This window comes from Macrosteles quadrilineatus, unplaced genomic scaffold (assembly GCF_028750875.1).
Source record: "Macrosteles quadrilineatus isolate MER2022 unplaced genomic scaffold, UCM_ALF_1.0 Scaffold_7__1_contigs__length_78375512, whole genome shotgun sequence".
In the NCBI taxonomy this organism is placed as follows: domain Eukaryota; kingdom Metazoa; phylum Arthropoda; class Insecta; order Hemiptera; family Cicadellidae; genus Macrosteles; species Macrosteles quadrilineatus.
This window is the reverse complement of record NW_026542600.1, coordinates 45,037,314-45,062,080: the sequence shown is the minus strand read 5'-3', so window position 1 is coordinate 45,062,080 and position 24,767 is coordinate 45,037,314. Positions and strand designations below refer to the sequence as shown.

General features: G+C 33.2%; 1 protein-coding gene across 11 annotated transcripts in view; it reads left to right on the top strand.

Moving 5' to 3' along the window:
- Positions 1-24,767, top strand: part of LOC128997907 (nuclear protein MDM1) — a 105,605-nt gene that overhangs the window by 62,068 nt on the left and 18,770 nt on the right. For 9 of the 11 annotated variants that reach the window (XM_054423726.1, XM_054423723.1, XM_054423725.1 and 6 more), the window contains 9 exons: positions 4,719-4,965; positions 6,387-6,510; positions 7,537-7,708; positions 9,824-9,954; positions 10,875-10,983; positions 14,605-14,695; positions 18,064-18,183; positions 20,812-20,943; positions 22,993-23,088. In XM_054423726.1, the coding sequence (XP_054279701.1) occupies positions 4,719-4,965; positions 6,387-6,510; positions 7,537-7,708; positions 9,824-9,954; positions 10,875-10,983; positions 14,605-14,695; positions 18,064-18,183; positions 20,812-20,943; positions 22,993-23,088 (1,222 nt within the window). The remainder of the gene's footprint in view (positions 1-4,718; positions 4,966-6,386; positions 6,511-7,536; positions 7,709-9,823; positions 9,955-10,874; positions 10,984-14,604; positions 14,696-18,063; positions 18,184-20,811; positions 20,944-22,992; positions 23,089-24,767) is intronic. The other 2 variants (XM_054423727.1, XM_054423724.1) reach the window with 2 other exon arrangements.

Sequence of the window (24,767 nt, the reverse complement as noted above, 5' to 3'; positions counted from 1 at the left end):
AATTGATTTTGACAAACAGTATTCGTTCTTCAGTATATTTTTTTGAGATATTCAGTATTTTTCTACAGTTATACTTGGGAGGTTCACTAAGAAAAGACGGGATCTTTTTAGCAACATTTAATAATGCTTACCTCTCAATCAATGAATCAACCAACTTCTTCTCCAATCTCTTTCTTATCTTTCAGTTTATCATCAAATCTATGATATTTTTTCACTTGTTAGTTTTTGTGTAAGTACCTATAATTATTCCTTATTAAAATATGTAGTACTCTAATTTGTTAATAATGGTTAATTACCTGTTTTAGTTTATTTTTGTATAAATTAACATTCGTCATTATAAGTAAAATAAAATGAATTATATTATAAAATCTGTGAACATAATTAAAATGTAGTCAAACCAATACTATTCTATGTCCTGTATACTGTTTACATTAAAATTTTCTAAATTCATTATAAAAAGTGACTTTTTAAACACAGAATGAGAATATAACAATTTTGACAATTTTATTAACATTTTTTGCACTGACATAAGTTTAGTTAAATTTATCTGGATTTAATAAAAAAAATAAACATTTTATTTTAATATTTACAAAACATATTAAGATGTATATTGCCTCTTACTATTCGTTTTAGGCAATTCTCATCCAAATTCTAATTCTTATTCCAACATGATCAAAAATCAAGAGTGAAGAGATAAATTTTGGCCTACATTGCAGACAAATACAACTGTTTCTCTCTCATCAATATACATCTGCCAACACTTAACAAAAATCCTCTTTCACAATTTGAAACCCTGCTTCGTAGTGTGGGGCTTGCATGGCATGTAAAATCTCAAAGACAGTGCTAGTTAAGACGTTTGATTTGGCATGTTTGTAGCTTTTAGGATGACAAGTTATCTGATCTGTAGCAAATTTAGAAGTAGTTCAATAACACAGGGATTTCACAAATCAAACAAATTTTATAATGCACAAAATAGTTGGTATTTTAATATATATTGTGAAAAATAACATGCCATAATTGTTAAACTTAAAGAAAGGAATTTTGTGTTATTTTTTTTAACAAAATATACCTTGGACATCAGATGTACATACTCATAGTAGGCCTATCTAGAATATAATCTTCTATAGAAGTGGATGTAACATGATTTCTTCAATACTAAAAGATGGCTCATGAATATATTGTAATTATTTTAGTTTTGTTTGTATTTAACTCTGTGTTTAATTTGAAAACCACTGACACATTTGACTTTTTAATTATATTCAATCTAATCTATCAGTACCTGGGAGCAGACTGGTCTAGTGGTAGAGCGCGGGACTTTGGTCCCTAAGGTCTCGGATTCAAATCCTTTCAAATCACCAGTGGATTTTATTTAAGTGATTATGCCGCAACCCCTAGGTCTAGCCTGAAGTAATGTGAAAAGCAATCCCAAGCTCGTGCCTAGCTTCTTAGGACAGAAAAATCTATCAGTACCTGAGAAAAAAATTAAGAAAATTGAGGGAAGATTATTTGCAGAAGGGTAACATACGGCTTATCTTTCAGTTCTAGATTATCAGACAAATTAAAACAACTGTCTTCACTATTTAAAAGCGTGCACCTCTTTAATAGCCTCATGCATCTATCAGCAAATTTTATAAAGTCAAAACATAGATTTTGAGGGTCTCAAAATCAACTCCCCTGTGCGTATCTTGAGAATTAGTGTAAATCTTTACACTAAATAAAATAAAAATTTTCAGTTTTGGTTTTTTGTTGTTGTAGTTTTAGGAGGTTTACAAGCATGAAAATAAATGTATCTGCCTCTTGCAAACATATCAGTGGTTTATGAAACCAACATAATATTTACCATGGACGGAAACATTTTATACATATATTATCTGAGGGCTTTATTATAAACATTACACACCCCTGAGTAGATTAAATGGCTCTTCCCATGTAGGACATTTGTCAAACATAATCAGTTTGAAATGGTATAGTTTGATTTATTGCAATAGATTCTAAAAGTGTTCTACAATCAGTTCCTAATTTTTGTTTAAATAACGTCAGATTCAGTAATACAAGTAGTAAGAATGAATCGTATTATTGAATAATATTGTTCATTATGTAAAATGAAGAGCTACTGTTAAGCTGATGAGCTTAGCCTGTGTTGTTGATCTTTATGTTTGCAATTGTATTTGTGCATTATAGTATTCCCTCACTTGTTCTAAACATAAATAGATTATTTGACATATGTAAACCAGCTTACACAGCTTACATATTAGTTGCAGTAGTAGGCCAATTTTATTTGATTTACAAATATTTTTATCTACCGATGCAATATTAATATTAATGTTTTGCAATGCTAAAATTACACTTATTGCACTAGACCAAAGCAAAAGTGTACTTAATTTTATATATTTAACAGCTCCATGACCATAAATAAAGGATACTTGACCGTTGACCCTATATCATCTGTTCAATGAGTACTTAAATTACTGTTAAGAGAGACAATCTTTTTTTGAGTCTACAAACAATTAAGAAATAAAATTATGTAATAATTAAAAAATAAAATTATGTAATAATTAAGATATAAAATTATGTAATAATTAAGAAATAAAATTATGTAATAATTAAGAAATAAAAGTAATAATTAATTAAATAAAATTAAGTAGGCTATGTATGATACCATTTGGTTTCCAAAAATTCTTCTTCTTCATATTTAGTAAGGAGGATTCACAAACTCATTTGAATAAAATGTTAGTTTGTTGGTTGAATCTAAATTACATAAGAAAGTTTTAATTTTTATGACAATTATAGTGCTTATAAACACATTGCTTATATCCAACATTGGTATAAAATAACATAAATATAATATTGGTTATAAACACTATTTGAATCAGTGTTTTTTCAATTTTTTTTCTGGGGACACTGAAATTAAATCTCAAGATGATAGATAAACTATAATTTCAGTTTATTTTTGAACAGAAATAGTAGTTCTAGCTTAATATTAGATCAATTCTAATAAATCTATGGTAGCAAAAGTTGATTTAGTTTTTTGCAATGGACAAATTCTTAGTAATGTATTAACGAAAATTTAATTTTTCTTTAGGGAATTACAAACTATTTATTGAAGATGGTTTGGATTTCCTGATCTTCCTGATCTTTGGATTTCTTGACGAAGTCAGGCCAAAGAGTTTAACTAAGGACTTAATCTTGAAAACATGTGATAAAATCTAGTTCACTTAGATCAAGAAATAACCTACTAAAAATAAATTATAAATAATTATTATTCATGAATGGCAAAGTAAAAATGGCTGTTTAGGAACATAGTTATCTCAATTATGTTATCATATTATATAGCTTAAGTTTTATGTTAGTAACGGCTTATGTCATAAGGTTTAGTACTATTGACAGTTACCTTTTAAGTTTGTATTACTTTAAGTCATGTATTTCAAAGTTATAAGTAAATTTACTCAATTTTAATACTAAAGCTCAATTTGATTATTTACAAGGGTTGTCCGTGGATTAAGATCTCCATCACTTCGAAGGGTTCAAATCTATGAGATGATTAGTCATGTCATTGTAATAAAACACTCTTCAGCCAAGTATGAATACTCTGTGATTATGGTTCTGTACAAAGGGGATCAATCCCTGTTTATTACTAGTCTCAGTCTCAGTTGAAAGATATGTATGCATAGAAGTATTTTACAATGGAAAATGTGCATAAGTTGCTAAGAGAGCTTTCTGAAGTCTGTGTACATTATCTAAACGAAAACATGCAGCAGGTCTTTATTAGCTTCCATCGAGACAATGGTTGGCTGATCAGTGTGTTTCAGACTTCCAGGGCTGACCATGGACCTTGATAGACTTATATTAGTTATAAAATCTCTCTTGTACAGGCACACCATGAACTGAATGCAAAACTAACCTAACGTTGGCCACCCCTTGTACATATTATCCGTGTCAAAACACTTTTCTCCATTCACGTCTATCATCTGGCAAAATACAGTACTTCAATAGCGGTTGTGAACTGAGACCATAGAAATCTTATAACTGATTGCAATTCATATTTGGTGGTATTAATTTTCTTTCATAACGTTTTCGAATACTATGACGAGACAACCTGCTAGAATAGTCGTGGATGAAGTAAGGCACATTACGTTGGTTTCAGATTTAAACTAGCTAAGGAGCACGATGGAGGCCTTAATTTAAAGGCAATTCTCATATCTATACTATAAAATTAATTCAATATTGTAATGTAAATCTAAAAGAGTGCAATTTAAATGTGCTGGTCTTACAGCTGTAAAAGACAATATTTTGTAAGTTTATGTCAAGCATTTGGTGTATAATTATAAGTTTTTAATTAATTATTACAAAATACCTGTAGTTAGCTGTTATGGAAAATATGTTATGACAAACTGCACTCAAGTATATTGTTCTGGGAAATTGTGCATTCCCTTAAACAGCACAGCAATAAAAAGCCTGTTAGCGAATTTCATTTAGAACTACTGTAGTTGTAACATAGGTAGCTTGTATACTGTTGTGTCTGATTGTAAACGAACCATACACCTAAAGACAACGTAGACATCATAAATGCTTTATTTGACAAGCAGGGTATGATTGATTTGAAAGCATGATTTGTAGTGATGCCTGCTTAGAAATCATCAATGATCGATTTTTGATTAACAAAACCTTTTTTCATACAAAAAGTTACGTTAAATACTAATATACTTTTTCAATTTTAGATGATAGCGACAGTTCAGCCTAGTGGGGGAGCATTAAAGAATGCCATCTCTCGAATAAGCACTGAATACCGACTGCAGTTCGCTTGGCCGAAGGGGTCAAAGGAGAGGTCAGAAGACAAGAATACAGGACCTCCACGAAAGTCCCTGTCCATGGGAGCTATCAAGCCAGCAGGGAACATAATGCCACTGAACACTGCCATTGCCGCAGTTCACAAGAAGAGGATCACTGACGCTGATCGTAAATTTGGTTAGTAAATACTCCTGAGATACAGCATACAAATATTCCCTCAAAGACATTTTATACAAGATCGCTAAGCAGGATAGAAGGAAGTGACAGCAAATGAAACCATGAATAATTTTTTAAATAAATATAATTGGTCAATTGAGATGGACGCAAGATACTGTATACTATATTCATAATTATCTTAAAACAACATAATATATGTCTGTCCTATGTTAATCATACAATTTCATAAATAAACTAACTGCTTGGTTTCCAGTATTAATTAATACAAATTTAAATTTGTATCACTAAATGATATAATAAATAGGGGATTGACTTCTTGACCAGGGTGGACAGAGGTAAGGGCTTACCCTTGGGAACTAAATTTTTTTGGCTAAGAGGTTGACTGTTTTATGGCTTTCTTATCTCAGTCTGTATTTCACAGCAAATACCCAGGAAAGGACTAGTAAAATTGGCAGCATAGGTGTAATAAGAGTCATTGAACTGCTATGACGATTTTTGATATAGATGACCACTTTTATTTAAGTAAATTCTTCATAAGTCACACTTATTTCAGAAGATATCTTTATTGCATAATAACCCGTACTAACTGTATTTCAGTGCTTAATTAAATTGCTGGTAACATACAAATACCCATTTTAAGTCATTATTTAAATATAGTTCCTTTCAACAACATTTAATAGATTATGTAAATTATGTGTTTACGAACAAAACATGATGCATCATTCTAACCATACTCAATACAAAATCAAAGAAAACAAGTCTAAAATATGCTTAATATGTAAAGTATAATTGGCTAATTCAAAATCCTTTCTACAGCACAAGTGACTTTATCAAGTGTAATTTTGATGTTAAATTTTAATTAAAACAAGCTATTATGCCTAATTAATTGTATTTTTTATGATATTTTGATGTATCAGAAACTTGATTGTATTTAGATGATTATTTTGTAATGTACCGGTATATGACGTGTCCTATTTCTTTGTAAAAAGATCAATGGAATAAATGATTCTTATTCTTATTCTTATGAAAGTAATATTTTGTTTTCATAACTTAGATACACGATGATGTACTTGTACAGAAACATTTCTGTTACGTGTGGTGTGACACAAAAATGTTTTATTGAAAAAATATTAAAATGGACGAGTGTCAGAAAATGGCAACTGAAATTATACATTTATTGGTTATTATTAATATACGTTATATAGAAATTTCTGTTTATGTTAACTTTGACTTCGTTGATTTAAATTACTTTGATAACCAACATAACTCAGTATATTTATTTATTATTTAGTGTGATTTCAGTATACTGGATTAAATAATTTACCAATTACGCTTGAGGCATTGTTTTTGGAAAGAATGTATTTTGTTTTGCATTCCTAAATTCCTGACTACAAATAAACGTAACATAATTATTTGTCTAGGGCCAGAGCTAGAACCTCTGGTTGGCTGGGGGGCGGACTCTCAGGACGATGGATGTATGCAGGACGACGGAGGAGAAGAAAAGATTCAGGAAGAATCTCTAAGTAAAGAAGAGAAGAAACTTAGGTTGGTATTTATCTGCTGTATGTAGATTTATCATACTTCAATTGATTGGAAACAATTCATTTTGTGTAGACATACATGAAAACGCTTATATTTATATTAACAAGAATTTCTGTCAACCATTATAAATGGGATGTAGCATATTAGCAATAGTTTGATCTATTGTAAAGTTTTATTGTACCATTTGCAATGGAATATTGTATGTTTCACATTGTTGCATGATTACATTTTTTGAAAGTAACGTACACAAGCAAAGAAAAAGTTGTTTTTCTCTTTGTTTGGACGGAATTAATATTGTTTCTGTTTCAAAGCCAATTGTCTGCCAAGTTGTCTGCACGCTCAACCAAAGTTATCATGGCAACTACCTTAAACAACACTCTTCTCACACTTCATTCTAATCTTCTTCTTTGGTTGAACGTTTGTTTTGATGTTATATAAAAAGTTTGTACTGCTCTTGGGTTCAAACTTGTTATATTGATCAGTAATTAGAAATCAAGTTGAAACAGAGGACATTGACCTCTCTTTTTCAGTTTGGAAAAGCCTTGGACATTGACCTCTCTTTTTCAGTTTGGAAAAGCCTTCACGGGCTGAGTGATCCTGGGCCCCCTATTTTCCTGATTTATTACTTAGGCAGCCGTGGTCATGTCCAGCTGCCTCCATGCCATTTTGTTACACGATTAACAACAGATTTCTAAAATGCCTAATAGTTTGATTAATTCACGTGCTCACAGTTGCAACCTTATTCAAGTCAAAAATTAAATTAATACTTAGTAAACTGGAAAACCATACTAAACTTTTTAACTTAAGCAGATTACATGTACAGAAAAAAAATTATTTTTGACCAGGCAGGGCCCTCTTTGGAGCCCCGGACTTCGGGGCTCTAGACCCCCCTGCCCCACCCTCTAGCCGGCCCTGCCAAAACATAATATTTATGATTCATCATAATATTTGATTCAACTAATCTTTCAATGAAAAACTAAATATCTAGTCCTAGTTAAATACTAACCACGAGTATATCTTCTTTTACAGTCAAGCTGGGTTCAATAGTGAATACAAGAAAAAATTCCGGCCATTTTCTCAGTATGAATATGTAGAAGGCAAATTTAAAGCCAAGGAGAAGCCAGAGCCATTAATAGTTCAGGATGGTGATTCGTGGTACCGAGAAGTATTGGAGCTACGCAAGAAAGCTGGAGAGTACAAAGTAAAGACATATCAACTTTTATTTATTTAGTTAACACGTTGAGTGCGGCCTTCATTATTTAACGTAGTGCGAGACTGGCGTGCCCGGCGGCCTATGTTAAACTATATAGCACTCTAAACTCTTTTAAGTATTGATAGTGTGAGGTTAGCCATCGCCGTGAGATGTTGTTTTGCTTGGAGTTTATTGTGCTAGTTTTATACTTCAATCCGGTATAATTCTTTTTAGATCCGACAAATATATCGGTGGTAGGACTCTTCCAAATTTTGTGTAAGGTTGGGCTTTGTCTTGGATGTAGTAAAATGGAATTGAAGAACAATAATTACTGTAGTATAGCATTGTGGAAGGAACCTAACCTTAAAATTGTGTTTGGCGCCTTTATTGCGGTATTTTACTATTATTAACTGTGTATCCGGTATTTTTCCCCCCACTTTTTCCCTCCATTTGGCAATACTAAGAACCTGCTAGCAGTTTTGTTTAGTGCTGCTATCTATTTGGTTAATAGTACTACGTTCACAACGACTGGAACACAGTACATGCTACAATATGCCTATCATTTGGATGAAACAAAATTTTAATTTTTTCGCGCACTCAACCAAGGAGCGCATTAGCTTTTCCCACCACTGGCTTGCGGCCAGCGCGCAAGCGCACTGAACGTGTTAAGCTTATTATCCTATAATATTCACCTGAGTTTTGGTTAAATTGTTACTGTTAAAAAGAATGCAATGAAACGCCAAAGCATCTGTTGGCAGAGGTAGTAGATTACAAGAGAGATAAGTGTCTGGGAGTGTCCAAGGTAGCAATTAGGGAGATCCCCCTGTTACAACCCCATTTAGAATCTAGATTTTGTCAAGGAATTAGAGCTGAGGGGGTGCTATAGGTAGGACTGGAAACAAGTTTTGGGAGACAATAAATCTTTGAGGTTCTTCTTCCCCCATAAACTTTAATATCATTTTAAGTAATTAAATTAACTTTGCTTTATATACACTAATAAAGTATTTAACAACTTATAATTTCCCATTATTATGTGTAACGACAGAAGAAAAAGATCAAACTTCCAAAACTCATTGTTTTGTTTATCCGAGTTATACTAACAACAAGACAAGACTTTCAAATGTTCCATAATAGTATTTGTCAGATATCTGAAACATTTTTAATGTGGATAATACTGTCAGAGCTTTAGTCTCATTCATAAGTAATATAGTTGAGACACGAGTTTGACTGAACCTTCCACAAAAGCACTAGATAGTGCTTAAGGGCGCGCTTTACCCCTGACGCGCAACCGAATGCAAGGGTTTGCAAGATTTCTGTTTTCACCTGCTACATTGAAGGTAGAATCAAAGTTAATGTCTCATATTAAAGAGGATGAAATTTTCTATAGTTCTTTGTTTCTATATTTCAATTATTTTAAATACACACCTTATAAACTTGAGTTATAGTACAAGAAAAAAAAGGGTCTTTTCAACTAGCCTTAACTTTAAAAAAAAAAACGTTTTTTTAACATTTGAAAAACGCAGAACTATAGATTGGTCTTTGTACTACTATAAGCCGTTTAGCTATCATTATTTGTTAATTCTAAAACAGTAATCTTGGAAACGTCTGCAAGCGCTTCTGGCAGCGCTGTCCAATGGTGAAACATAGCTACTGAAGCCCGAGCTGAGGTAAAGCGCACCCTTAATAGACATAAATGTTTAGGGCTGTTATTGGACAAATCATACGTAGTGTCAGGCTATAAAACGTAATTTGATGACTCTCCTCGTGATTTGCCCATTTATCATGATTTGGACTAAGCTAGACTTCTTAGCATCCTGCATGTAGCTCTGTAAATGGGGATCGTTTTACTATTTTAGATTTTATCTTAAGAGAAATTTACTTATGTACAATTTTTTAGGTTTTTTTTTATAAATAGAACTGACACTTATGACTGGTCTGAAAAGCTATATTATATAAACACCCTTTTGGCTGTAAAAAAGATGATTTTTTAACTCACATATTTCATTTAGTTGTCAAAAATATAAATGTTGTTACTAACCTGCATATTAAATTAAAAAAACGTAGGTAATAGTTAGTTAAATTTTTTCTAATTCCTGCCTTAATGGATGATATGGCTTGTTTCAGCATCGAGGATGGGGTACGGAGCTGGTTCCTCAACACATCGCCGAGTTGTACAACAAGCAGATGACACTGTGGGAACAAGTCTCACGAAGAAGCTCTTTATCAGCTCTTAGTCTGGCTTCCACTACTCCTAGGTAAAACAATCCAAATCTAAACATTCTTCAACTGACATCTAAAAGTGTAAAGTACTCCTACAAGACATCATAAGCATTTTTATGTCAATGGTTAAATTGAGCTCATTGCACATATACTAATAAGACCTTAAACTCAACAATATCTCCGCAAGCCAATTTAGTTTTATTGTTTTCAAAGATTAAAGTACATGCCATTAGAAGGTTTTTTAAGAAAAAGCTTTTTAGTAAGGTTGATGAAGAGGTGCACAGCGTTATATTATATAATCTTGGTTCCTGATTTAAGATTGTTTGGTTAGCAGAGTGCTTGTATTAACCGCCAAATCTTAAGGCTGCTGCTACGATTTCCAGTGAAATGGGTTCTAGACTCAGACACCATTTATTGTTGGGCTATCAATTAATGAAGCTGACGAAAAGTCAATGTTTGATAATAACAAGAGCAATGTTTTGGACCGTTCCCTTAAAAAAGTAAAAAATACCAATTGATTGGTAAACATATAAAAACAAATTTTGTTCCAAGACCTGCTTATACATGACACTCAGACTGTTACATGTATCAAGGTTTCAGGAAAGAGTCATTTCCGCATTCATTTCGCAAACTGAAAAGTAATACAGAGTGAAGCAAGTAACGTTTACGACGTTTAAGATGTCTGGCCTTCATTGGTACTACACCACTGGTGGTTGAAGATTTAAAGTTAAAATATGTTAAACTTACTGGTGTTTCTATATGATCATTTGTAGTGTAAACTAGCTACAGTTGTCTGATGCTGTGGAAAATGGAGCACATCCTCACATCAGAATGCCTAGATTCCTGTATACGAACAAATACCTAATGTTGGGGTTCATAAGAAGCTAAATCCATCACAAAAACTAAATTCATGGTTTCAGTTAACAAAATAACCATATTGGCTCTTGTGTTCCAGATCAATAAGTAAAGAGGAAAAAGAAAAGGAGAATAACAAGAAGAGTTCACCAACAAAGCCATCCTGGTCTCGCCAAAGCCCTAGTCGGCATATCAGTCCACAGAAAAAGGTTATATATCTGTTGATATTAGATAAGATATATCTGTTGATATCTACAGTCGGTTTTCATCTCCGTAGTACTGAGATTGCGGTGGTGGGAGGTGGCATGGCTCTGCTCTACACAAGACGCTATTTCATTAATTCAGTCACTATGGAACAGTGGGACTTGCAACGTTGATTGTTTGGCTAAGGCAGTTTAATGAGAAGTGGTGACAGCTACACAGCGATTGTTTCGTGCACGGTTTAATGTCGGTCGACATTGAGCTAATGTTCCGAGCCGTAATACAATCCTCAGACGGGTGAAAAACTTCAGATTGATTGGAAACACACTGTACTAAAAATTTGTCTAACCGATTCATGATTAATTCGTAGCTCACTAGCGTGACGTCTAGCTACCCTTACCCTTTCAACATTTTCTGGCGTCGTTACACTGCGTTTTGGGCTAGGATGCCTCTTATCCAGTAATTTTCCAGTCCATCAAGAGTTTTTCACTCATCTGAGGATTGTTTTACGGCAAAAAACAGCTCAATGTCGACCGCATTTAACTGTGCACGAAATAATCACTGTTAAGCTGTAATAGACTCACCACTTCTCATGAAACTGCCAAGAACAAACAATCAACAATGCAAGTCCCACTGTTCCGTAGTGACTGAATTAATGGAACGGTGTCTTGTGTAGAGTAGAACTATGTCCATCACGACCACCTCCCACCACCGCACTCTTAGTACTACGCAGATGAAAACCGTCTGTCTTCCGTGTGTCACCCTGTATATGGCAGTGTTGGGAAGTAGCGCGCTACAAGTAGCGACGCTACAGTAGCGCGCTACTTTTTTTGTAGCGTTAGCTGTAGCGTCGCTACTTTTAAGATTTTGTAGCTTTAGCTGTAGCTAGCTACATTTTTAAAGTAGTTGTAACGGAATTTTAGCTACTTTTCTCGCTACATTAACATTGTTTGAGATAGTGATTTTTACCATAACCTCAACCTTACGTGAAACAACATCTTTCAATCAAACTGAGATTTTCAAAACAATTAGGCCTACTTTCTTGGCTTCATACAGCTGGTTGCAGCCGTTTCATTCCCTATTACAACGTTCTGTGGACATGGAGGCCATTAAATGAGTGTTATCCTTATTTTTAGCTCTCATTTCCTTAATTTACTACTCTATGATTACTGTCAGATAAAATAAAATCGCTAGATGCAGACGACGTTTAAACGTTACCGATACCAGTGACAAGACAAGCTATTGAATGCTTGCAAGTGATTGACAGGGAAATTAGTAATCAATTTAGTTTCTTTGTTATATCGATAGTGTTTTAACTAGGGTTTTTATGGAAACCAACACTAAACCTTAAAATAATGAGAAAGCTGGTCTATCAACCTTTGCTTCAGCTGTTAATTGTGGTTCATCATTACAAGCCCTTCCTTGGTTGGATTACAAAGATTTTTCAAAGGTTTACTAAATTAACGAAGAGGAAATTACCTGATGAGATTTAAGATATGCCTAGACTACATGATAATTGTAACGAAAAAATCTCCATATAACATGAAACTTACATTTAAAAAATAGCATAGTTTGCTCCTGCTAACAGCTCTTGTATTGGACTATTCCTAGGCTATGCTATGGTTTAAGACAAATACCAAGTTCAATTATTAGGAATATATCTGTTTAGTCCTTGCAAGAACAAAGCTACTATAGCCAACTTGTTACATAGCCAAGTAGGCCTACATGTTATTTTTACTTTACACATTTCAACATGTTTAAATTAAAAGCCGATTTCAGGATAAGTTGCTGAATACTGTTTTCTGTACCAACTAGGTTGAACCACAATTTGCCATATGCATAATGACAATAAAGGACGATTTCTTGAGATTGAAAAGTGTTATTCATAGAACAAGTAACTTATCACTATGGTTAAAAGTTATAGCAATGTCGTTTTTAACATTAAAAGTAAAGAAAGGCAATACACTCCAATTTCAATAGGCTAGGCTCTGTAACACAAAAAAGTATTTTTAAATAATCGTTTTACAGTTTAAGTGGTCTTAATTGTTGATATAAGACATTTATAAATGAATCTATATTAAAGAAATAAAATGAGCTTTTAAAATATAGTTTGGTTGTATGTCCTTTGAACTTAATGAAATTTACGTATAAGATGTTTAAAAATAATGCAATATTTAAAAATAAGTACTAAATATGATGGGACACCCAACTATTTGATACTGTTGTTGTAATGTTAGGTTTTTAATGCCAACAAATTAAATAAAATCTAGGAATAATTTGTTTTCCAAGTAATGTTAGATACAATACTGACATTTCTTGTTTAAATGTTTGTTCAATAAAAATGTTGTTGCAATTAATTTTAAATTTACCTAATGTGCGTGGAATAAAAAGTAACATCTTTGGGAAAGTAGCTAAAATTGTAGCTGTAGCTACATTTCATTGTAGCTGTAGTTGTAGCTAGCTACTTTTTCGGAACTGTAGCTGTAGCTGTAGCGAAGCTACTTTTTTGGAAATGTAGCAGTAGTTGTAGCTAGCTACATTTTAAAAGTAGCTTCCCCAACACTGGTATATGGTCATATTTTACTTGAAACGTTGAATGGACATCGTGTTTGAGTATCCCTAGTAGGGGTACTCTTACGCCCATAAAATTAAATTTTTATAATGTGACTAAATCTGGTTTGTAATATTTACAAATTCTTTTTCCTTCTTCATCCAACATTTTGGGATTTGGAAATCTCAAACGGCTTATTGTTTTCCTTTTAAAACATAAATTTTAAATTGATGATTATATTCTCTTTGTTTTTCATTAAAGAACAAAAGCAAAGTACTTTTTCTATCTTAGCCTTGATTGTATATAAAGAACTTGAGGGGAGCACAGTGGAGCCACATTCAAGAACCTCACCCTCTCTAGAATTTTTCAAACTAACAAAACTAATTGGTTCTCTTTTATATAAATTTTAAGAAAAATACCAAATGATATTTTGATGTAACTTAGTGTTTTAGTTTACTGATTTTGTGATTACATCATCATCACAATTTCCAAAGGGGGGAGAGAATGAGAGGGACTCTAAAGGATTAGAATGGGGGTTTTATAGATCGCAGCAGTTTCAGTTCTGGTATTTCTATAAATCAAGAACAGGATTTGAATATACTCTTTGAGTTATTATCAAAATCACCATTAAGACCAACAATCATCTGACTTATTATTGTACAAATAGAAAACCATACCTGATCAATCACAGCCAAACGTAGATTATAATGTGTAGATGTTTGGATAATTTGTCAACAGCAAAGAGAGAGAAATGATCAAAGCTGAATTGTATCATAAAACAAGTTTAACCTATCCAACTAGTTCTTATTCATTAAAAAATATGTCTTGTTTTCTTTATAACAACCAAGGCTATTCAAGATCTTTACTATGTAATGTCTCAGTAACACAGTGAGATGTTAAAGTTGTCAAACTGTGGCAGAAACTGGTAGTAGGTTCTTATAACTTAAAAAAAACATGCACAAACATGTTTATTTGAGTGATAAAAACATGAATAAGTGGGATTTGAATATAAAATGTCATTTTCCTCCCTCATAAAAAAGTGTTTGAGGAAATAAGTTTTATGCTTCCATTTTTTTAGGTTGAGAAATCAGATGATAATCGGAAGGAAAGTGTCAGATCCAGAAAGGAAGCAGGAATTCGTCATCATTTTGAGAGAACTACTGGGGCAGGTGATTATTTAAGTTTACTAAGTCCTCTTTTAAAACACATAGTGAACAATATCAACTTAGTTAAAATATTAGTGTTTAAATAATGTAACATTATGATATGAATAATTATAGATGATTTTGTTTGAAGCCCCAGAGCCTTCTCACTTAAGATACAACCATGTACTAAATTCTATTTATCTAGGAGAGACTTTTTCAAAACAGGAAGTTAGCTATTTATTTATTTACTTTTCAAATACAAAAGCAAAAAAAGGTTTTTTATCTAACTATCAAGATAGGGCCTACATTAATAATATTGTGTGGTTTATCTATAACCATAACCTTATCTTATAGTATTTTGAAGAGGAATGTAGCTATCCATTTATATATACTTCTATGTATTGAATTTGATGACCTCACAAAACCAAATCTAAAGGAATCAGAGGTACAATGCCAAAATACTAGATTGAAATGAATTTGTAATGGATTGTTTAAAAAAATTCCATCAGTACTCTTTTTAGTATCCAAAGAGGATTTTGTACATATTTTCTAGAAAAGAGTCAAATAGCAAACTGAGATATAAATTTAAAATACCAGACTCACCAATGCTACCAATTAAGATGGGTAACACATTGTTAAGAGAAAGTTTAATTTCTGTCACTGATTATATGCATGGGTCTTGAACCTTAGTTTGTGCATTAAGTGTTCTATTTGTATTTACATTTCCTTAACTTTGAGATAAATAACCTATTTTATTTATTTATCATCATTTAGGTTTGTTTAGCTCTTGGAATAGTATATGATTTATTTTTATTTATTTTAAAACCTCAACTGCATATCATCACAGACCTACTGTTGCGATATAATTCAAATAAGTAAGACTCAACTGGTCTCAAACAAAAAACTTTCTGTTTCTATTATTGTAAATTTCATTGGGTGATCAAAAAAATTTGCTAAATTATTTTAGTGTTTAGATTACTTCATTTGTTTTCATAATAAATGAATTTTTCATATTATTTTACATCAAACACTCTGGAGATCCAAATACCAACCTTTTTACAGTTGATACATGTTAATAAATTAAATAATTGAATAAACAAATATGGAAGTGTGAGTCCATATAGTATCTAATTATCTACAGTGCTCGATTTGCGGGGGAACGTGGCGGAATAGAGTTCCGGTACCCAGTAGCGGCTAGCCCATAAGGACTCTCGGACGCCGCCCTCCCAACAATACAGAAATCAATATTTTTTTTATTTATGTAATAAAAAAATAATATGTCGTAATTAAAATTAAATTACAATTACTTACGACTACTTAATCAATATGATAATAATATGAAATGAAATAGTTTTACATTTTGAATCCAGTAATGACTGTTTTGCGATAGTCGCTTTCATAATGTGGATTGCGGACGGCGGCAACCTCCGTCCCAAACTCAATGCATGTAGTCTTATGGTAGAAACACCTAACAGCGCTGAGGGTGCCGTGACGTCATTCCAATGCTTTACAATAGGGACTCTGGGGCAGAGTCCAAAGCTGCGCGCGCATCCATAAATCAGGGCAGCCACCCTAAACTGGATAATTCTGCATCACACACGATTAGGATAGGAAGAACCATGTTGGCAGCGCTGGAGCCATCATCCACACTGTCACTACCATAAACATAAACTAACCTCACTTCTTTCCATGTCCATGACCACAGTGACAGTTCAGTTATAGTTTAGTGCCAAACGACCTGTTGTTTTGTGATCAATAGTGGTTTAGTGATAGTGATGGAGGCGTAAGGAAGGCAGCGGTAGTTTGTTGAAGATTGAAAGAGCTAAGTAGAAATTATGAATAGTTATACTTAATTGATTGAGTTAGTTAGTTGGTATCTTTGAGTCAATAAGTTACGTCTGTAGTTTTAGTATAGGCTAACCTAATCAACCCGATAACTAAGTAAACTAACCATAGGTAAAGTGACTCGGACAATTTTAGTTATAGTTACATATTATTAGTCTTAATAAGTTATTACGGGTAAATTTGCCGTGGGTTGAAGGCCTAAATCTAAATAATAATGGACGGCGGCATTTCGTTGTCGTCGACGGCTAACGTCACTAACGAAGTTAGCCTGATTATCAATGAATGCATTATCTATTCATATTTAATATAGGCCTAGTTCTATTAGGATAATAAATCTGATCTATTAAATAAATTGGTAAAAACTATAAAAAAAATATACTTTACTTTACTCTACTTATGTCTATTCTCATGCATGACAAACAACAGGTGAAATGGGAGTTTTTGGACTATTATTGGACACAGTTTTAGGCGTTAAAATTGCTTCAGAAAGTCACCAAACGGCTTTAAAAATTTAAAATTACCAACTACTTTAAAGATACCAACTAACTAACTCAATCAATTAAGTATAACTATTCATAATTTCTACTTAGCTCTTTCAATCTTCAACAAACTACCGCTGCCTTCCTTACGCCTCCACACCCCCCAAACCCCCCGGAGCCCCCCCCTAGACAAGGTCCTAGAGCCGCCACTGCCGGTACCTCTCTTTTGGAAATATAAAAATATTGGCAAAAATATAGTTACAAATCACATTAAATAGGTTACAGTTCCGGCACCTCATTTTCTACAAATTGAGCACTGAATATCTATGTCTATACTAACTAGGTATAAATCACTTGTCGACTAAAGTGTCCAATACTTCTTCTTTCTGATTTGGCAATGACTGATTAACCATATCTTAAAAATTGATCAAATAACACAAGAGATAGTATACGGTAGGGATTGAATATTGGAGACAAGCAAAGATATAGCCCAAAAGTAAAATTGGTTATCATCTAATACTACATGGTAGCTTTTTTTAATTCCTTATGAATCAAATTGCAAACTCATTAGCACAAAACCAAAAGGCATATTTTTTAAACCCTTGTAGGTTTCAAATTATTTGCCTCTTATCAATGAATTGTTTAAATAAGAGACTAGGAGATTTTTCCTGTCCCTCTTGACAAGGAAGAGTGTTTTCATTATTAACAGCACAATATCACAACCATTTGAAAGTTTAGTGGACAGGGTTATACTTCCTTCGTGACATGTACTAGATCATGAGGGACTAAATTAGATAAAAAATACTTCATAATCAGACACAAAATATTTAAATAGCAAACCCATAACAATGTACTCATAACTAAAAAATCGTTAACATATTTTACAATTTATTATTAACCTCATAATATTTCACTTATGGACGCCATTCTTTATTGAGCATGTACATCATCACATATAGGACATTATTATTTCCATCCACCAACTAGATATTTGCAAGTTTCTACAGACCCTGCCGTAGTTGTTTTTGTAAGAGCTTTGAGTTTATTTTCCCTTGTCGGATGGTGTAGTTGATGGGGTGTTGTTGCAATCACCAACCCGCGAGAAACTTGAACCTGTTATTCCTCGACGCAAGGAAGATAATACCGAAGTTAGCAAGAATGCTCAAAAATCAAGTCACTATACGTCAGGTAATCAAGGTTGTTTAAAATATTTCCAGATGTGTAGAATAGAGTAGTAGCTAGACATAAAGAGACGTTTTGGTATAACTATGGGTAGATATAATTACCGGAACGCTTGAAGTATATCACAACCATTCGATTAGGTTTCGATGAACTAAATATTTTCCTCCAATGACACTTGAATCCGAAACTCTAAATTTAAAGTCTATATGATTAAATTGCAATGAAATTACTATTCATGTTATAAAACTGAAAAACACAGTAGTCCCAATAGATAAAACTCAGGAATACTGATAATATTATTGTTTTAGAATTTTCAGTTAGTAAAATAATGAAAGGCTATAAAATAAGTTAGATTGTCTAATGCTCTGTACGCTTTGACTTATAAAAACTTTCCTATGCTCAGTAAAATATACTTTCTTTAATCTTTAGAAAAACTTTATTCCACCTACAGTAGCCTCCCTCTCGTTCTGCCACCTCGGGACTGAACTACAGGCCGAACTAAAAAATGGCCGTACTAAACGATGATATATAAAGAAGGATACTTTTACTGTCGTAAATGGACTTTTAAGTACAACCCAATATTTGTAAAAAATACTTTGTACCAATTCACCTTTGTATATTCTCTCTAGAGCTTGCAACCCACTGTTGCATTGTCACGTTTTCGTTTGCACTCATAATAATGTATATAACTTATAAATACTTGAAAAATCTGTTATCAGTGTTATGTTGCTAGGATGGTAGGAAAGACGGATTTCTCTTTACCGGTTTGTTAGTTTTGTGACTCCCTCCTTGTGTGTTATTGTGTGGTTCTTTGAGAGAGTGAATATAACATGATAATTGCTTAGGGGTTTCTACATATAAAAAGAAGCATGAGTTTAGCACAGCTCTTTTCATTTCAAACCCAGGACCTTAGCTTTTATAATATGAAACAAGAAGATAATCATTATGAATCGTACTGTCTTTCGTGTCTTTTTCTTATTATGTGTTTCTCTACAAATGGTTTTTCATGATTTCAAGGGTCCTAACTCTTGTCTTGTTTAATGTCTAACTGTCACATAGTGTTAGAAAGCATCTTTAATTAATAGATTAAAACTGTGCTTGGAACCCAGCAAACTTCTGATTTGAAAAAAGCACTAAACCTCCCAAAAACTACTCAATTTAAAAGGGATTTTAAATTTCATAGTTTTGATTAAAGTTGTTTTGCTAAATGAAATGGGAGTGTCGATAGGAATGTCAGAGTACAAGGGGCTTTTTTTAAGTACGGGCCATTTGCACTTATAGCTCTATAGATTGCGTTTACACAGCAACGAGCCAGTTTGCTGATCACTGGCATAATTCTTTAACAGAATTGCACCTCTTTCAGCATGGTGTTTTCAGCTGATGCGTGTTTTGATTGCAAGAACTATCCAATGTTTCAAATTCTAATTCATTTTCAAATTACTGAATTTTATGGCTCCTATTGCAATGAGTAAAGGTTAAGTGCGGATATGGGTTAATGATTTAAAAGTGGCAGTGAAAATGTCCATGATGAAGAACGCTTAGCCCGTCTTTAGCTTTGGAATTGACTTGGGAGGTTGAGTACCATGAATGAATTATTGCTTGGATTTAGGGGTGGTATGAAATAGTCATGTTTTGTCTCCAGTACCGATTTGACTCAATATTTCACGCCCTTCTTCCTTGCAAAGCATCAATATATCCAAAACACTAGTTTATAACCTCTTACCTGTTTTTTCTTCTGTGAGAAGTCTGATCTCCAAAATGGACACTTCTTCAGTCATTTTTAAACCCACTAACCCATTTCCACACTTTAACTTCACTTGTTGCTTTAGGGCCATTTCAGTCATCTGGTGGTAAATGTTTGCATCAGATATGTTGCCTACAGTCAAAAAAACGTATCACTGACCTTATATCGGATGTGACAGCGAAGCGTACACGTCAGCTTCAGAGCTGCAAATGGCGGGATTCGGCAAATAATGCTAGCAGGCAGCAAGCCACCTCGTTACTGTGTACATGCAAACGACGGAGCTATATGCACAAATTGTCCTTACTTAAAAACATCCCTCGTATTACTGATGGACATTCTATTAGTTTGGAGGGGCGTTCAATGCCCATATCTTTTTGGGACGGCGACATGCCCAGGCGCCAGAGTACCCAGATAAGCATGTAGTATACTCTAGTTTCTTCAACAGCAAAAAGATTTACGTTTTACAAGTTCAATACACGTCCAGTCCCAAACTGACAAAGAGCAAAGTGCAAAGGGCCTTTTTGTAATGAATAACCAAAGATATTGATTGATGTAAACTTCGAGCGGTTTAGTGTAAATATAGCACTATTATATTGGAGAAAAGGTTTCTGTTTCTGTATTTGAATAACTGGGTGATATGAAAGATCATGAACAGAAGATCATGATATGAAAGATTCATAAAAACATTTGAATTTAAATATTCTAAAACCTCTGGGTTGTTGCTAGAATCTAATGAAAAGACATTATTATTTACCCCTTTCTCACTTGAGTTGAAGTTTCTATAATTGTTTTGTATAAAAGCTTATACACAGTTAGTACATGTAACTTTCTGGTTTGTATTACAAATTGATTGGTAATAGAAACTTCCTGAGCTTGGTGGGATTTTTCAGGGAGGTCCCAGTCCGTTGGTCCCACTACCACACACTCTAGCGAGAACCGTTCACCAAAGAGAAGCGCAAGGGGTGGCCCAGCAAGCAAGGTGCAAGCTAACGGACCAATCTCTGAGAAGAGGACGAGGCCTAGTGAGTTATATTGCGGGATGCTCAGCATACCTAATTCAATACCTTTTGATGAGTATTGAGTATTTAAACTATTTACTTGAGATTACTAACCCAGGTAAATAGGCAGATGACAAAATTATGAACTATTAAGTTTTGCGGTGGATATAAACCTTCCTTGAATTTGGTCATAAGTTTATTCTATCCAGTACTATCTGACACTGACTAATAAATGTTCAAGTCTTTTTCCCCTGTTACATCAGATTTAAAATCCATTAAAAATGTATTGTTTACAAGAGATCGAAAACTATATTAATTTCCCAGATAATTATTTGTTTTTACAAGTACAGTAATGAAACATAAAATCAGTAAATATATATAACCCAATGCTCATTTACAACACTAATTAGGCAACGGGGTTGGCAGGCATTGCATACTCCAGCAATCATAACCACTCATCAAGGTTTCAAGGTTATAGAAAGGGTCTTAGTGAGTAAGCTAGAAAGATAGGAAGTGCTTTTGCATTTCCATTGACAGATTCACTACAAACTGATGGTATGTAGTTTTCCCTTTTTCATACTCTATCTGGTGGACGTTTGTTGCCTGTTTAGTGGTCAATGTAGTAAGTTTCTATCTACCTATAGATATTCCGCATGAGCACTCTCCCAATATCCATAACAGTCTATATGGCTTTTGGACTATAGGCCAATTTAGATATATAGTTAATTGTGATGTCTAGAATATGTACAATAAGTGTACATTTTGTGTTTAAGCTTGACACACGTAATTTACCAGAACTCGGATCCTGGCCCATGCATGTTTTCTTATTGGTCTTCTCTAACTACACTGCTTTGATAACATTTGGGATTTGGGCTCAAGGATACAAGAGAGTTCCAATTATCATCATGCTTGATTCTATATTTTGTATTTTCTGCCGTTTATTCATAATCTAATCTTAGTTTTTTTCACTATTATGTAGAGTAAATTGCTTAGGGGAAAACCTAACCTATCCTAACCTAACCTATTGTAGATTTTATCAGTTGTAGTTGCTAAAGAGTTTTAATTTTTATATTTTTATATCATTTAAAATATTTGATAAATTAGATTTCCAGGTAAGACAGTTTAGTGAGTTTAGTATTAATTGTTCTGTAAACAACATTGTATACTTTGCTTCCTGATTTTAAATTTTGTAAACAATGGTATTTTAAAGGATATTGTAAATAAAGGAATAAGTATGAGCTTCACAGTTATATACAAAAAATATGTGAATACAATGGAATGTTTTGGAATAGGGGTTTTTCAGGAGTCAATGGATTTTAGGCCAATTGATATCAAATACAATTACTTTAACAAAGCATTAACAACATTCAACAAAGCAACAAAGACATTTTGAAACAGCATGGTTTGAATCAGGTAAATGATATAAGATACTGACAAATTGACTAAAAATTGGCGTTGAAAGGCAAACCTATCAAACAATTATTAAATTTGTGTTAATTAACAAATAGTGAATCAGATTTTACTTCCAAGGTAACAATATTTAAGGCAGAGGAAGCATTTTATACCAAATTAATCTTTATGCACTTAGAAAAGCATGTTTGTATAAAAAATAAAATTAATTTTTGTACAATTACTTAGATTACAATTTAGATGAATTAGTGATTTAATTGAATTGCAGCTTTTGCATTTCATTAGACTAAAAGCATTGCAAGAAAGTTGGTTGTGGTGATATTGGCTGCTTCTATATTTATTTTCAGGTCGCTTGTTTGTTAAGCGTTACATCATACATCATGCTGGCTATATTATTTCATTCTATTGTTTGGTAATGAAAATCATTTTATTTTAATGTGTTAACAAATTATTTGAATGAACTTATCTATTTGAATATCTGACCATACTTAATTACTCGTGCTTTTTCCCTTGACACTGTTGAAGAAACTGCCTGCTTGTATTGTAATTGGCGGACCTGGTTCCTTTAATCTTTATTTGTTTATGAATTGTTTCATGTCTTAGATTAGCACATTTTAAGGTTTAGTGTTTCTTAGCTTACTTTCTTTGTCTGTCTCTCTTTAGCCACCTTAACCACCACTGCCCCTTCCCGAACCAAAAGTAGCTCAGGTAGCAGAAGAACACCAAAAAGTGGTACACCCAGAACCGGTTTCAAAGCCAGTGAGTACATTTAACTTCCTGTGACACATTTAACTTTTCAGGTTCACTCTGGACTATTGTCGCACCGATATTGATGTATGTGTAATTTGCTTAACCTTAGACTTGTTAAATGAATGTTAAATTAAATCTAGGCTTTCAAAAATGTCTCTGATCTTCTAAGCAAATATATTTTGGCAACATATTTGCCTACTCTAGTAACATTGCTTAGTAACAATTTCAGTGATATGTTACTCACACAACATGCACTATGAAGGGCTTGGGTGAGTACATGTAATTGTTGCACACAGTTGTTACTTTTTAAGCTAGTACATTCAAATTTTCCTCCCGAGCATCTTATATTTGAGAGTGACGTTGTCTTGTAGGTGCAGGGCTGCAGCTACACATTTTTCTGGGGGGGGAAGTCCTAAATTTGCTGCCCTTTCCCCTCCGCAACTGTGGATTTTTTAACACGTTCGCTACCAAGTGTCGCATATATGCGACGCCGTGGTCATTGCCACGGACTGAGGTATACATTTTAATCTTACACATAGACCGCTGTCACTTGGTTAAAAGTACACGCAGACCACAGGTGAAAACCTGTTAAACAGTGATCATTTACTTTGTAATACGTTATAATCGTGTTTGTAAAAAATATATTCTTGTTTTTTTTTATATTTTTGATAATCTTCTTTTGTAATGTCGCATATTTGCGACACCTGGTCTATAGCCAAGACAATAGTTAAAATTATTATATTTTTCTTGAAATAGCCCAAACGCCACATTCGTGTTGGTTTTTAGGTGAAAGAAATTTAAAAAACAGTAACTGAACAAATATAAAGCTACATAGGATAATGATGTTTCGCTATGATGGTAAATTGTCATAAACCAAAATGAATTGCACAAAAAAAGTGTCTTTCCTTGAATTATAGTGTTCAAAGCTGAAACAAATAAAAAATCTACTTTGGCTAATGACGTTTTATTGCAATAGTAAATTGTCTAACTATTGTATAATATGGCGTCACCAATCATCATATCCACAGACTAAGCGATGCAGATGTGTGACAGACATCCCTGTAGACCACTGCAGAGAATTCAGGGCCTCAATAGACCGTTACAAAGATATAAGCGTTTTAATAACATTGGAACACTGACGCAAATATGCGACGGCAGTATTTTTAATATCGCATATTTGCCTCACTGGTCCATATGAATGAGATATTTTGTACTATTGTGGCAGAGTCCAAGTTAAATGTCAATGGCATTTTACAGTCAGTCGAACGAAATACACACTCTTTTTTTAAGAAACTGGCCCAAAGGATTAGTGATACTTTTATATCACATCTAAAATTTTAATTATTTTTAAAATTGGTATATTATTATGTAACCCAAAGCTGTTTATAAGAACAAATCAAACAAATCCTTTAATATTTGGTTTAATTAATTTTTTTGTATTTTTAGCAGCAAATGTCTTAACCTATGTCAGAAAATGGAATTTTTGTCCCTCTTACATGATTAATTGAGATGACACTTGCTGATAATTGCTGAGTCTTTGATCATCCTGTCTATGCAAATTGTGGGAAAATTAACACATCTCGCTATTATGGTAACAATATTAACGTCATCCACGATCGCAGCAAAATCGTCAACGTCTTTCGCCATCACAGGGACTTCGTTATCATCACCCAGAATTGCACAAAAAT